The sequence below is a fragment of the Caloenas nicobarica genome, chromosome 1 (genome assembly GCF_036013445.1).
Source record: "Caloenas nicobarica isolate bCalNic1 chromosome 1, bCalNic1.hap1, whole genome shotgun sequence".
Classification (NCBI taxonomy): Eukaryota; Metazoa; Chordata; class Aves; order Columbiformes; family Columbidae; genus Caloenas; species Caloenas nicobarica.
The window spans coordinates 24,098,151-24,113,934 of NC_088245.1; the positions used below are offsets into that span (position 1 = coordinate 24,098,151).

At 44.5% G+C, this 15,784-nt stretch overlaps 1 protein-coding gene across 1 annotated transcript; it reads left to right on the top strand.

The window, feature by feature from the left end:
- Window positions 1–2,689: 2,689 nt before the first annotated feature.
- GPR37 (G protein-coupled receptor 37) lies at window positions 2,690–15,137 on the top strand. The gene is made up of 2 exons (XM_065658440.1): window positions 2,690–3,394; window positions 14,319–15,137. The coding sequence occupies exons 1-2, from the start codon at window positions 2,690–2,692 to the stop codon at window positions 15,135–15,137; spliced, it is 1,524 nt and encodes a 507-aa protein (XP_065514512.1).
- The last annotated feature ends 647 nt before the right edge of the window (window positions 15,138–15,784 follow it).

The following is a 15,784-nucleotide window of genomic DNA, read 5'->3' on the forward strand; positions in this document are numbered from 1 at the left end:
GGTTCCCACAATCACACCTCACCTACATGTGGGAGAGAACGGTTTCAGGAAAAGGAAAAGCTTTTTGTTTGTCCTGTTTGTGTGTTTTCTGGGTAATCATCATGGCCAGGGGAATGGCACTACATCAAGATTTGAATGGGACGGGACTCACTAATTTTAGCCATTGAAAGGTCACATTTTTCATCCAAAAGTAATTTTCTAAGCTCCTTCCAGGGTAGATGGTGTGCAAGTGACACCTCCAGACAGCAATTTAGACAACACGCTTTGGACATTAATACCAGATAAATGACCTCAGGAAGGCTCTTTTCTCTCTCTGTTGACAGCAAGGTCAGCCTAGTGAGTACCTTCAGGTAAGGTCTACCTTTGTGCCAGCTACTGAACTCATGCAACCGTGTTTTTACAAATAAACAATAGCTAACAATTCATATGAAAGAATCCTTTCAACACTACAGCTTGATTCAACCCCCTTTGAGAAAAAGTGGTAGTAATCTTGTCTCTCTTATCACATCTGATAGATTAGGGGGTTTGGTTGCGGGGGTTTTTTTGGGTTGGTTCATTGGTTTTTGGTTTTGTGTGCATGCAACATGTATTTTCTGTTGCTGTAGATTTACATGGTTTTATTTGTTGATCATTAATACAAAAAAAAAAAAAAAAAAGGAGTCCCAACCTGCAATCATATGCCACATACTTGGTATCTCAAGACTTTAAAAACTGACCCACAAGAAAAGAGTTTACAGAACTATTAGCTCCATAGTCCTGATTTCGGTCTCTAAAATGGGGAGCTCTGGTAGCTTTGTCTAGATTTCTGATCTTTACTTCAAATGGGTTGAGGAGAGTGGGAGGAAGAATGCTTCTCAAACTGCTTTATGGAAAAGCTTTAAAACTTTAAAAACTGTTGGGAATAAGCTACCCTAAAACTCTTAAAAATGGAAACAAGGGTGATAGAGGATCCTTAAGGCTACTTACAGTGAAATGTTTATTGTATGCAACTTCGGTAAGCTAAGAAGTCACCCGAATTAAAAGAAAACCAAACCAAACCAAACCCAAAACCAAACCAAAAAAAAAAAAGGGAAGGAGAAAGAGCTGTGAACTTTATCTGTCCCTGCAAAGGCAAGAAAAAAACAAAACAAAACAAACCACACAGGTAAATGTTCAAACCAGGAATGAAATGTAGACCTCCCTCCAAGCACTGAAAATCAAAAATATCTGGAGACACTTCTGACGCTGTTGAGCTGCGGGGGTGATGTTTTGAACACCATCTCCATCAACGGCACCTTTGTGCTTCATTTTGCGCTCTCATATTAGGAGCAACTCCTTTCTAACCCCAGCCCTTCTCCCCCTAAAGCAAGGTGCTCTCAGGGGCTGGTAAAAGTTCTTCTTCCACCCAGAGCCGACAGCTCCCCCATCACCTGTCACCCTCTATTCCCGTCGCCCGGGATTCGTGCCGGGGTGCGAGATTCTCCGTACAGGAGCGAGGCGCTTGGCTTCGCTCCTAGGGCCGCGCTGACACCTGCGGGCCGAGGCAGCCCCAGGGAACGGGGCGCCGGCAGCAGCGCGGGGAGGGCGCGGGCCCCGGGCTGCGAAGGTGCCGGCAGCGGGCAAACGGCTTCTGCCGCACCTCCCCGCACGCAGAGGCTGCGGAGGGCGGTGGGGAGGGAGCTGGGGAGGGCTGGGCTCGCCCGGCCCCGCACCCGCCCCGGGCCCCGCCGCTCGGCTCCCCCGGCGGACGGGCGGCGCCTCGGCCGGCAGGCGGATCGGCCCCGCGGCGCCGCCGGGCGGCGCTTGCGCACTGCGGGGCCGCCGCGATGCTCGCCCCCCTCCCCGGCGCGTCCCCGGCAGCCGCGGCGGAGCCGGAGCGGGGCGAGCGGGGCCGGAGCCGCGGGGAGCCGGGAGCAGGAGCGGAGCCTGCCGCAGACCGCCTCCCTGCTCCCCGCCTGGCCCAGCCTCTGCCTGCCTGGACGGCTGCCGCTGCCCGCACGACTCGGGGAGGCAGCAGCAGCCCCGAGGGGTCGGTCCCGCGGCTCCGCCCGCCCGGCGCCGCCAGCAACTTTGCCGCCCTGGCTGTGCGCGCCGCGCTCCGCCGCGGTGCGAGCGCTTAGGCGGCGCGGTGATTAATGCCGGGAAGAGTTTTGCAAAGCTCTTAAACACCTTAAGCCGCGCGCAGCAACCTGTTTTCTCCGAGGCTGCTGAAGAGGAGGAATTAGTGCTTGCGATTATCCGGAGAGGGGTGGTGTTTTCCGCAAGGAACCTTTCCTCACCAAAAAAGCCACCAACTGCCCGCGGCGGCGGGAGGATGTAAATAGGCAGCACGACGCCGGTCCTGCTGCTGGCGAAGAGGCAGCGGTCCCGGGAAAGGGCGGAGCGCCGAAGGGGGGGTGCTACCGGCGCTGCACTTGCTACATTAACTCGGCGCGTCGGAGACGGCGACACAACTTTCCGGGTCTGTCCCGGGAGGCGGCAAGAAGAGCCTCCCCACTTTCCGCTTGCCGCGCCCCCAGCACCGGCCGCTTACCGCGGCGGACCCCGGCGGCAGCAGGAGCCGCTCTCCAGCGGCAGCACCGTCAACCCCTCCCCGGCGAGGCAGGCTGTCCCCGGGAGCCGGCCGAGCATGTCTCCCGCTCCCAGCCCCGCCGAACGGGGCGGCCGCCGCCTCTGAAGGGGAGCGGGTGAGCCCCGCTGCCTCCTGGCCATGCAGCCCCTACGCGCTCCCCTCGCCGTGCTCTGCCAGGTGCTGGGCGCCTGGGTTGCCTGTGCCCTGGCCCCCGCCGCGGCCGCCGGGCTGCCAGCGCCCCCGCAGCGCGCCTGCTCGCCGGCAGCCCCGACGCCCCTTAGTCCTGGCCGGCGGGCGGCCGCGGCTCTCCCCGGCCGCGGAGCCCTCCTTCGCGGGGCCGACGTTGCGTCCGGTGGAGCGGAGGGACTGGGCAGCAGCTGCGCGCCCCGCGGGGCGGCGGGGGCCGGGCGGCGGCGGGCGCGGAGCAGCGAGCGCGGAGCCGGCGCGGCGGCGGGGAGGGGCGCGGCGGGCGGACCCCGCTGGCTGCCCCTGAACGGCTCGGCCGGTGGTGAGGGCAGCGCCGGGGGCCGCGGCAACGCCACGGGGCGCCGTGCCCGCCTCCGCAACCCCTTCTATCCGCTGACCGAGGAGTCGTACGGCGCCTACGCCGTCATGTGCCTCTCCGTGGTGATCTTCGGCATCGGCATCATGGGCAACATGGCAGTGATGTGCATCGTCTGCCACAACTACTACATGCGGAGCATCTCTAACTCACTGCTGGCCAACCTGGCCTTCTGGGACTTCCTCATCGTCTTCTTCTGTCTGCCTCTGGTCATCTTCCAGGAGCTCACCAAGAAGTGGCTTCTAGAAGACTTCTCCTGCAAAATTGTCCCGTACATTGAGGTAATGGCGGTGGGTAGGGATACCCGGGTCCGTGCGCCTCCGCGCAGCCCCGGGCAGCCCTGCCGCGCTCCCGGGCACCCCTCCGGTCGCTCCTCTGCCGCCCGCTACTACGTGCGGGGCCGGCGCTGCCCGCGTTCATTCTGCCGGCCCGGGGACGTCCGGGTGCGGGGTGGTCTGGGTGTCCCGGGCACTCCTGAGGCAGAGCGGGGCCCTGGCCCGGCCCTGCAGTGACAGGAGGAGGCTCTGGCTGCATGCGGTCCAGCAGCATCGGGATTTCTTGTAGCCTCGGACGGAGCGCGTCGAGCTCTTCCACTCACATGAGTTCTGCCAAACTTTCCTGGCTCTTTGTCGTCCTGCAAGGCGAAGAATCCTTTCAGAATTAGACTTCAAGTTGCCTTTTTTGTTGTTGTTGGTTTTGTTTGTTTGTTTGTTTGTTTTCCTGAAGTGAAGTAATTCAGGAAAATTAAAGGAGGGGGTGGCTGGGGATAAGCTGCAAGAAGGTGATTGTAAAAAGGACTATCAATGCGATGTATATGCTCTTAATTTATACTTCAGCGTTCAAATCTCACACTTTTTTATTTGTCTTATCTTTATATAAAAAAATGACCCCAGCTCCATTTAAATTGCAGCTTCTTGGCAGATGTTCAGAGGCTGTCAAAGAAGCTGTCAGCCATCTGGCCAGAGTCCTGCCAGCAACATTCAGGTTGTCCACTGTATTTATTTACTGGAACTGAACGCTGAGGCTTGTTGGTAAGGTGGTAGCCCCTAGTTCTGGCTGGCTTTACTGTATTCCCAAAACCTTATGTTCAACATTTTTCTGTAACTGAAAGCTGAGGAAATAACTGTTGATTCTCTTGTCCTAAGAATGAGATATTAAGGAAAGAAAAAAAAGGCAAAAATCTTGTTATTAATGCACAGAGTATCAGTTTCTACAGCACATTGGTACACAGTAACACATAATTAACCTGCGAGAATATTTTTAAGAAAGTGTTTATAAACATGTATGGTGTGTGTAGCCACTAAATTGCCATTGTATCCATTGTATGTGATACACTTTATTACTGGTGGTATTGGACAAAGGGTGGAGCTGTGCTACACTTAGATGAATTAAAGGCCGGTAGTATACCACTGCATTTGAAAAACTCCAAGTACATGTAACTGATTTGCATTAAGAAGACATGAAGGGGTAAATATGTATTTGTTGAGAAACTGATAGTACTAGGAGCTTTTAAAATTTCTGAATTTAAGTTCTGGGGCTACTGTGTTAATAAAAAATTAAGTGGTACTGCTTCAGTTAAAGTGTACCCATTTCGCTTGAAGTACTGTAGTTCAAGAGTTTTCAGGACTTTCCTATAGTGACATTTTAGGCTTCCTAACTTTTTTTTGGTGCATCCACATACAAAATAGAAATGTTTCTTTGTAATGCTGATTCTAATCAAAGATCAGTAATTGAAATTACGTGCATGGCCACACTGTTCTTCAAAATTAGTTGCTTGTGCTGTGCCACTTTGGGCACTAAAGAGTCTGTCAAACAGAAAGTAGTTTATCTGAAATGTAGTTGCCAGAATTAAAACCTGTAATCCTGAAAAACATTCAGCTACTGCTATCCACCCCTTATGCTTTAGTGACACCTTATTCTTCCACTTTAAAGTTCTGTAGATCTCTAAAGTTGAGAACTGGCACAAATCCAGTTGTGATGGATCAGTAGCACGGTGCCTGTCTTAGGCTTAATTGTTACTGGGGTCTACAAGTGAAACATTCTCCTTGTCCCTGAGGAAATTTAATTGATTTACATCTAAGGTACAAATCTAAAAAGATATAGCCTTGGGATCCTGTATTCCTCCCAGAATTGTACATTTTTCATTCAGCAGCCATTAAATATAATACTTATGTATGCAAAGTGTATTCATCACCCTGGGAGCAGTAAAGGAAAGGCTGGTTTCCCCCTCCTTTGTAGCCGTGAGTGGTGGATACTGAACACCACGAGTGGATTGTGCCTCTCCACTGCTTGTCTCAAGCTTGGTGAGGGGGACACTGTTCTGGAAATCAGGATTTGACTCTGCTGAGTTTAAGAGAATTAGAGTAGTTTTGCCACTTTCCAAGTGTTGTTCAAACCTCACAGGTGTTGTTCAGTGGCTCTGACACCACCAGGAGCAATGCAGATGTGGAGTATGCAATGAAACCTGCTGCTCTGTGCTCTGTCAGGGATTGATCACTGCAGCGCTCTCATCTGACAGCTGAACAACACTGTCTTCTCCCTCGTTGTAACTTGCCTGGGTAGGCTCATCCCCTTCTTGTACAATGGGAGAAGGATGAAGTCTTCCCAACTCCTTGAGAGGAAAGTTGTAGACAGCTGTCTTCAGGAGAGCTTTCCAGACCTTCACGGAATACAAATAGAAGCATTATCCTGAAGACAGACAAATTTAGAGCTGTTGTCTGTGTTTTCCATAAGTTAGCCCATAGTTTTGTTCTTTTAAGTGTCTCTTCGTTCCATGTTTTGCATCTCTTTTTTTGCATGCCAGTTCTCCTCATATGCTGCTTAGGGAGCTACATGTCTCACCTAGAGTTGTAGATTCAGAAGTATCTCTCTTTCAAGCATCGAAGACCCTTACTGGACTGAGCCCTCTGTCATACCAGCTTGTACTTTCAGAACTAGGGAACAGGGGATGTCTAATTATCCAAAGCAAATGATATGGTGATCACAACATTTTAACATAACTCAAGCATGCTTTGTATTGTGTTTGAAGGTTTCACATTATCCCAGTGAGGAACCTTGAGTTTTCTTAGTTTAGCCTCTTGTGGCAAATGTTTTTTTATTTGTGCTGTTTAATGGCTATTGCCCAGAATTTCAACAAAGTATCTGTTGCCAGTGATAATACATATGCACACAGTCTGGGGAAGATGTTTTATGAATCTTCAAGCACAATTGTATAGGCAAATGTTGAGTTCCCAGCAGTGGAAGGTCTCCACAGTGTTTAATTTAATTTAAAAGGCAGTTTTCCCATACCTAATAAAGATCTGCTGTGATCAAGTACATTGAGCGGTCTTTTCAGCCATATATTGTATCACAGTTTGGTCACTTTTATTTAAAACTGTCTCATGGCTATGCTTGCATAAGGAATGCTGTGCACATGACTGAGGAAAAGACTGAGTAAATTAGCTATCCTGTGCTTCTCACGAGGTCTTTGGGTAATGAGAGTAAAACTACTAGAGAACAAAGCTAGAAAGACAGATGGTTAGTAGAAGTGGATGAAATTATCTCCACCAAGATCTTCACTTGACCCCGATGATGGCACTGTCCTGGAGGAGCAGTTTTGAATGCACTGAGAGAGAATTGAGAAGGTAATTAGAAAAACCATAGCAGCTACTCTGCCTATAAGAATGTATAGAGATGTGCTTCTCTTTTGCAGTTTTAATCCTCTGCTCAACAGTTCTTAAAATTTTACCACTTTTCTGCAGATAGTTCAGAAGTCTAGCTTTTGGCAAGCATATCTGAAGGGTTTACCTGCACACTGTCTTTATGTTTTCTTCCAGATACTTTTCTCAGTATTGCCCAGAATCAGGACATATAGGGTGAATAACAAAACAAAGACCACAGCTTTGGCTAATTCCTGTTCCACAAGCCCTGCCAATGTGGAACCCTTTTCTTTTTGTTTTAGCACACCCAGTCTTTTCAACAAAAGGACTGTGGCAGGGGAGGGGGGCTGGGAAAGAAGTGCAGAACAATATAGTTCAAGTTCCCCTACTTACAGATTTGTGCCAGACCTTAATACAAAGAAGTGTGGATGTAGACAAAATCAGTATTTATACTGTGCCTCTAAATATTTCACAGCTGTTAAATATAACACCCTTGTGAAGTAACATTTTTATTTTTTATTTTAATACTGGAAGCCGATAGTGAAGCGGTTAAGTTGTTTAAAGCCCTGAGCAGCTTGCTCAAGATGACAAATGGATTGTGTCAACTACAACTAGAAACTATCTTTCGGGCTTTAAAACCTTGCTTGCGTTGTGTGCATTTTGTTCTTTGAGGTTAGGCTAGAACCTGGATGAATTTGAGGGGGGTTGTGGAAATAGGGATCACTTTCTATGCCAGCAGATTGAGACAAGCTACTTATAGTGGAGTAAGGATTTAGAATTGGGGAACGGTCTAGAATGGGGATTTGCAGAGGCTGATTTACCATCCTGTGCAGTCCAGCACAGCACAAGAGGTTGGTACCAGTGATAATTACTCAGCCCTGCACTCAGTGCTAATAAACATGAGTCTTTCTCATATGCCCCACAAATAAGAGAAGGACAAAAGTTTGTGGTGTCCTCATCTGGACCATATCATGCATACGAGACTGGCTTGACTCTGGAGCAGGCTGACAGTGAAAGCCTCTGAAATCTGATGTCCAGTCTCTGTGTGTGCTTTTGGCAATCAATTTGTGGCATCACTCCAGTTTCTGGTAGGTAACTTCCAGCTCAGGAAAGCTATCACGATTAGTATTTTTAGTGGAAAGCAGGAGGATTGTTTTGGACTGGAATACGAATTAGTCCCTTTCCCTGGAGATGACCTTCCAGGGCAATTTGAGGTGAGGCTTTTTCCCCTTTCTCTCTTTTACCTGGTAGAGGCAAGCGAGAGGCACAAAGAAAGTGACTATTCTCTGCCTATTCCAAAGCTGTCAGAAGAAATCCTTATTTTAAGTTTCCCTTTAGGGAAGCACATACATTTTTTATGGGAGTTTATAAAAGCTGTGAATTATTTGTCTTTTCTGTGTCTTTTGTTTTGTGGCATCTTCTTTGTGTCTCTTCTCTGACTGTAGTCAGAGCTCGGCTCCTGAATCTCCTGTAGGTCCTCTGGGTTGACAACAAAGATCCATGGAGAGCTTTGCAGTCTCAAAGCTTCGTACAGAGAATTTTGTAGGGCAATGGCTACATGTGTCTTTTATTGAGCAGAATATCTTCAGCACTTATCACGCAATAAATAATTATTTAAAACAGAAGTGTTAGTATATCTCTGCCTTTTAGGTATTAATGGCATGATGATAGTAGCTGCCATGTTGACTGTTCTGTCAATCTTTCCTCTGGAAACCCTGTCCTTAGGGGCTTATAAGTTGTCCATAAAAATTTGCTTTTAGCTTAAACTTTGCATGTGACATTTCAGCATGGAAATGGATTTGTGTCAGAAGAGGTTTAAAATTGGGTCAGTAATATTTAAGTTACATATGTGTAGAGAGAAAAAGGCAACATCTGCTATGCCAGCACCATTGACTCTAGTCTGAGCACTGGGGTGTCATTTCTCCATATGACAGCATTTTTCCTGAAAAGGAGGAAGGGGGAGATTTTTAGCAGCAGTTCCATTCCATTTTGTTAATATTAAGAATTAGTATAGGAGTCACTTGCGTAGCGTGATGAGAATTCGATCCTCAGTGGAGAATGACACTTTTTAAAAAAAAAAAAAAAAAAAAAAAAGGTAAATTAAACTTAACTTGTATGGTAGCCTGGAAGATTGCAAACAGGAAAATGAACACAAATTAAATCCTTTCATGTTTTGCAACTTTTCCAACCCTCTGGATAAGCAGGTGGTGTACTAACAAGTATTTCCAGTGCCCTGACGGTCTGGTTGGCTTTTGCTTCCGACAGAATTCAAAAGAAGCTCTTCGAAGTGGATTCTGATTCTGAATACTATTACTCTCAGGGTATACAGAAGGATAAGAAACACACAAAGTATATGTGCTCATTTCTCCCTGATATGGATGCTGATAGTACTACAAAGGAAACAAACCTATTGTACCTGTTGTTCCATGTGTGTAAGACATCTCCATGGCAGTAGTTTCCAGAATCACCATCTTGTCTTTGAGATAATTAATGTGGCATAGATTTTCATCCAGGATGCTTAAGCTAATTGCTAACATCAGAGGGATACCTTGGCCCCAATACTCCTTAGTTGTTTTTGTTCTTTTATAGTAATGACTGTTGTTCTGGGTTTTAGTTTTTGTTTGGTTTTGGTTTTTTAATTGAAAGAACAGAAACCAGAAATCTAGATAAACTTAATTATATAATTGTTTGCAACGGGGTGATCTTTTATTTTGCAGTAGTTCGGTCATATTACTAGATTCTCTACTGTAAGTATAGAGTAGCACAAAAAATTATTTTGGTCTGTACTACCTTTGTTTATTTATCTTAGGCAAAACTCACAAGTCTGCAAAAGCCACTATGGTATGTTGCATTAACATTCTCTACAGCTATGAAGTTTGATGTGGATATAGAATAGCCATAATAAGACGATAGACTATAAGGGCTTGGGGGAAAAAATCAGTCATGTATATGATATAACAGGAATGGAAATAAAGAGTCTACAGAGTGTCACTGAGAGCTCAGAGATGGTTTGGCTAGTTGTCATCAACCTTTTCTCTAGTTCAGCTTTACTATTAAAACAGGAAAATGTTTTAAATACTTATTCTGCCTGGTCACAAAGGAAGGAAGAGTGCCATATAGTATAAAAAACTGTGTTATCAACATAAAATATAATCTGTCTTAGAAAATCCAGCTTCAGCTGATAGAAGCAGGCACTTCTTATAAATCTTTTATTTTATTTTGTTCCATATAAACTCAGTCTACGTTGTTTCATCTCACTTCTCCATCAGAAGGCATGCTCGAGAACATAATGCCTGAGATGATTAATGGTCCCTCTTGTTTCCAGCCTCGAGTTGCTCATGGCTGGTTGATTCCCATTCCGTTATATTCACTGTCCTTTGGCTTAAGTAACCTTTGTATCTCAAGGTAGACTTATTTATATATGCCAGCAATATAGCTTCTTGGTCTTCATCTTACTGGATTGAGTGACCCGATCTCTTTTATATAAATTCATAGAATTTAGTCTTCGTTGACCTTTTCACCCAAATCACCTTTTCTGATCTCGTTTATGGTTTTGTTTTCATTACCATTATCTAGTCAAGCAGATATTAGTGAGAGAGAATTCAGAGTGTTATTTCTACTGGCATTGCTCACTGTACCTCATCTGCACTGCTTCCCTGGTCAGGCAGAGGCTCTGCTTCCAGAGGCCAGGGCCAAGAGCTGTGGGACCACAGCCAGAAGAAGAAGTAGGACAGGCCAGGGGAAGGCCTGGGAACATTTCAGTAATTGTTAAAGTTCGTGAAAGGGAATGGGTATGTTGGAGGGACGAAGAGGAGACCTGATGCAATTAGGCTGAGCATTTCATTAGTGTGCTGTTGTTCTCTCTGGCCTCAGTTCCCCAAATGAGTTTTGACACAGTTGACTAACAGCTGGTGAGTTAATGACCGAAGATTTATGCAGTGTCTCAAAGGAGCATCACGGTGCCCGCTAACATCCCTGCCTGTCAATGCTTTTAAAGGAGCAACAGTATGAAGGGAGACTCTCTTGTAACAATATTGTCTTCTTTTGTGTGTGTAGCTGTAGCTGGTAACTTCTTCAACAGCGGCGTTCTGCCCTGCTCAAAGCAGAGGTCACTTCACCACCTCCTCAAAGCAGATCAGTGCTCATTCAGTTAGAACCTTGGGGACCTTTCTGATACCATCTAGTAAGAGAAAGACATAAACTACTGTCATCCTGAAGGAGAATCTTCATAGGGACCATATGGAAATAAATCAGACAACTAGAAGTGACGATCGAAAACTACTGAGCCTGACTTGCACTTGCTTTGCCTCATTTCCAGCCAGGTTGTTGGAATTAAGACTGCAACAGCATATCAGCATGTCAGAAACTCAGCTGTTACCACAAAAGCAGCACCATTAAACTCCACACTCACACCACTTTAGGATTTGTTAGTTTGTCCTTTAGCTACTCCCCAACAAATTAATTTTCTTCATTCTGTGGTTATTTCAGGGCAATGTAACTGATTAAAAAGGAAACTTCTCTGGCTTCTTTCATATTTTCAGCTTAACCTTAATTATTAGTATGACTGGTATGAAGAAACACCCCTAAACTGAAATTGTGTGAACATGCAGAATGCACGTCCCAGTTCTTGCCCACATAGGTTGTTAGCAGCACCCATTGATTTTGCTGGCTGTTGCTCAGTCTGCAATGTGGGGTAAGACCCTTAAATTGCTATAGTGCCTTTAAGCAAGTCAGCTGGAGTGAATTCTTGTTCATCTGCTTGAGAGTGTTTGTTTTTTTGCAAGCTTTGCCATGGCATCACTGACTCAGTTAATCTACAGAAAATAGGAAACCATTGCCTGCTCCAGAGAAACACGTGCTTCGTTTGGCTTATTTTGTCAGTAAATCCACAGGAGAGTTTTCAAAACCGACTTCCACTGTTCTTAGTTGTTTCCTCTTGCTTCGTTTCACTGTCTTAAACCTCCAAGCTGTTGGTCAATTAATGTGACAGGAACCCCGTAGGTTACGTTTGTTCGTGGTAGACATGTCTTCTTCCATTAGTCCAACCTTAACAGCTGCAGAGTTTTAATGTCTTAGCCACTGTATAACCGCCTGTTTGCTGTGGAATGTAAAAGCATGTGCGTTGGGGGCAGGGGAAGCTCACGTAATAGCTGAGAGGGAAAATGTTAATATACAAAACTTTCAGATTTTCTTCTCTTCTGCTGATAGTTATTTGAATCCCTATTCATTCCTGAGTCTCAGTTATTTCCCTGTCTCCTGCAATTGTAGAGATCTGAGTCCTGACCCTTTTCTTATTCGTGTTGGATGTTCTGGCTAAAGGTTTTGCCGTCACTCTAAGGCATCTGAAGATTGCACACACATTTAAATGTTGTGGAAACAAAGTCACCAGTCTTGAATTTAAAAATCTGACTCTTAAAGTGTGATACATGAAAATTATCTTTCATTAGCTATGTTTATCACTGTTCATTAAGATTTCCTTGTAACTGTAATTTTTCTTTAATTGTGGCTATATTTACCAAGCTTTCTTGAATCTTGTCAGACAGTTTAACTTCCTAAATCAATAACTTTGCCTATTAAAAATGTTTACGGCACTGCTTTGTCATCATTAAAGATTCCTGCAAGTTAATTAGTAAGAGACTGCATCTTACTCATCCCATCTTTTAGGAAGCTGCTTCAAAGAATTCCCCAAGTGAGCCAATGCCTGACAGTTCTAATCCCAAGTGCCTAATATTTTCCAGTGATATTCAATTTTAGCAATCTGATACGGCCATTAAATATTGAAGGCCAAAATTAATGATACATATATATAATTGTGCATCATTGTACTATCTTTGCAGAACTTTTTACAGGACGTGCATAAACAGGAAAATTTCAAAATTGTTGTGTAAATCAAAAAGCATTTTTAAAAATCTACCTATATGAATTTTAAATATGTCATCACACATCAAATTTAGGTGAGCAAAATTATAGTGAACTGCCTAATATTACCCTAGATTTTGCAGTTTTTTGCACAGATATGTGGCTTATTCATGATAAAAAATAAGGATTCTTTGCATTTATCAGGAACATTATTTAACGGTTTCTTTTGTATCAACACATTTTCAGCATAACACAAGCATGCAAACCCAAGAAAAAAAATGAATTAGAACACAACAGGGTACCTAATCTTTCTCCAATTGAAGTTAATGTTAGTTCTGCTTTGAATTTGAACTGAAGCTGAATTTATTGGAAATAGGATTAGGCCAAAATGTATATAGTCTTCTTGCAAATTTCTTTTTAGGAAATTTAATTATAAACAGGATAAAATGATAGGAAATTATGTTCCATGCAGTACAAGATTTCTATTCATGCATAGAATGATGGTTATTAAGGCTAGAGAACATAAGCATTGCTCTGTACTTGCTCCTTACATTATATAATTGAGAGCTCTGTCCAATCCATCTTTGAATCATTTCAATAAAAAAACTTCTGCCATTTGTCCTGGCCTGCAGTACACTCTCCCACAGGATGTTTCCTATGAAATTAAGCCTAGATTTTTCTGTGATTTTTTTTCTAAACGAAAAGTTGAAGATATAGATTATTAAAGCCTAACTCTTACAGTCAAGGCTGATTTTGCACAGGCTCTGGAAATCTGAAGATTTCAGATACAGTCTCTTTGAACTCACAGTACAGGATGACTTTATGTGCCTACATCACATCGAAATTTCACTTGAAAGCCTAAGTTCACAAAAACATGCATTCGGTAGATCCCTAATCCGCAAGGTTCCTAAATTTTGTAAATATGGAAGGTTTTGATGTTATGATCCCTGCATCCTTGATGAGCATGTGATGTGGGCATAGGTTCATAATTCTCCTCAAGTAAAACTCTCCCTTTTGAATTAAATTCCAACTTGTGTGATGGAACTGATCTTTCTGAAAAGCACCCCTTAGAAAAATGGGGAGGAGGAAGGTGTTTAGTTGTGCATATTGGTCAGTTCTCCAATTTTTTTCCACTCAGTGTTGCATAGATGCTTGCGTAGGCCTCCAGGAGAGGATGACACCAAGCTGAAATAAATATTTCTAGGCAGAAAAACAGAATGGCATACTCTTTTGGGATGCATCCTGGGTGGTAGTTCAGCAAACACTGTGATGCTTCTTTTGATGGTGCTCAGCACCATGGTGCTTAATTGTCTCCCTATACCTTTGCCTGCAAAGTACATGTTCCTTTGCCTTTATCAGTTGAGGGGCTGGACTTGACTAGTATTTCAGAGGACAAATCGAGCTCTCACTAACTATGAAAGAGTACAAACCTCTTCCAGAGAACAGCTCAATGGTAAAAGCTTTCATCCAGTGTACAATAAAGTAATTCCCTCTTCAGCCTGAGTAAGTTCAGGCCTTCATCTGCTCTCTCTGAGAAGACTGCCATCAACAGGGGAGGAGGGGACTTTTGAAGGAGACGTTTTCCCAGTCTCCACTGAATAATGGACTGTACCCTTGTTAGCCTTGTAGCTGCCTTTTTTTTTTTTTTTTTTTCCCCTTTCCTCAGACAGCACCTGTCTTAACTTGCATTCTCCTTTCTCCTTCCCAGGTGGCCTCTCTTGGAGTCACCACATTCACACTGTGCGCCCTCTGCATCGACCGATTCCGTGCTGCCACCAATGTGCAGATGTACTACGAGATGATCGAAAACTGCACCTCGACGACGGCCAAGCTGGCCGTCATCTGGGTGGGCGCGCTGCTGCTGGCCCTGCCGGAGGTGGTGCTGCGCCAGCTGGCCCAGGAGGAGCCCCAGTACAGCGGCAGCCCCCCGGGCGAGCGGTGCGTGGTGAAGATATCCACCTCCCTGCCCGACACCATCTACGTGCTAGCTCTCACCTACGACGGGGCAAGACTCTGGTGGTACTTTGGCTGCTATTTTTGTTTGCCTACCCTTTTCACTATTACCTGCTCCTTGGTGACAGCGAGGAAAATCAGGAGAGCTGAAAAGGCTTGCACAAGGGGGAACAAGCGACAAATTCAGCTGGAAAGTCAGATGAATTGCACAGTGGTGGCTTTGACCATTTTATATGGGTTTTGCATCATTCCTGAAAACATTTGCAACATTGTGACTGCCTACATGTCCACAGGGGTCTCTCGGCAGACTATGGACCTCCTCCATCTCATTAGTCAGTTCCTTTTGTTCTTTAAGTCCTGTGTTACCCCAGTTCTCCTTTTCTGTCTCTGTAAACCTTTCAGCCGGGCCTTTATGGAGTGTTGCTGTTGCTGCTGTGATGAATGCATCCAGAAGTCTTCAACAGTGACAAGTGATGACAATGACAATGAGTACACCACAGAACTGGAGCTCTCGCCTTTCAGTACCATCCGTCGTGAAATGTCCACTTTTGCCTCTGTGGGGACTCACTGTTAATTGACCTTATGACTTTATTTCCTGTACCTTTTTACCTTTTTCCTTTTTTTTTTTTTAAATTTCATATTTTTCTTCTTGAAGCAAAATGCAAGAAAAAATGGTTTTTGAAAACTGCTCTGGAAACCTATCTGCATATTAACAGTCGTGCTTTGGAAAATAATTTGTTTGGTTATTGAAGTGAAAGAGAAAGAAGGAGAGCCAGTGCTCAGTTTTAAACAATTATATTTTGTATGGTGCTGGGATTTTATTGTTTGGGGAGGAGAATCCATATCAATCCACTTTTATTTAATTCCATAATATTTTTTTGATAATCACTGTAAAATGATTATATAGACATTGTGGGTTTTGCAAGGTGTTTAATGTAAAAGATGTGATGGAAAGTATTTGAAGGTAGTTTTAATCCAATTACTGTATGCTATTGTGAGAGGACTTGGACTTCAGAAAATTTCTAAAGTCACATATTTTATTCTTTAACTTCATTGTCAATCTGCATTTAACAAGGACACCTATAAGTAGTATTAAATTCCTTTAATAAGTAAAAAAGTCTTTGCTTTGCATAAAATAATTTGAATGGCTGTATTTAATTTACCATTTATGTACTTACCCTTGGAGGCTATAATTACAGTGTTTAAGGAAGATCGTTGTAA

Excerpts from the sequence above, each read along its gene's own strand:
- GPR37 (XM_065658440.1), top strand. The coding sequence starts at position 2,690 with ATGCAGCCCCTACGCGCTCCCCTCGCCGTGCTCTGCCAGGTGCTGGGC. Across the intron at positions 3,395-14,318 it reads AAATTGTCCCGTACATTGAG|GTGGCCTCTCTTGGAGTCAC; the intron begins GTAATGGCGGTG and ends TCTCCTTCCCAG.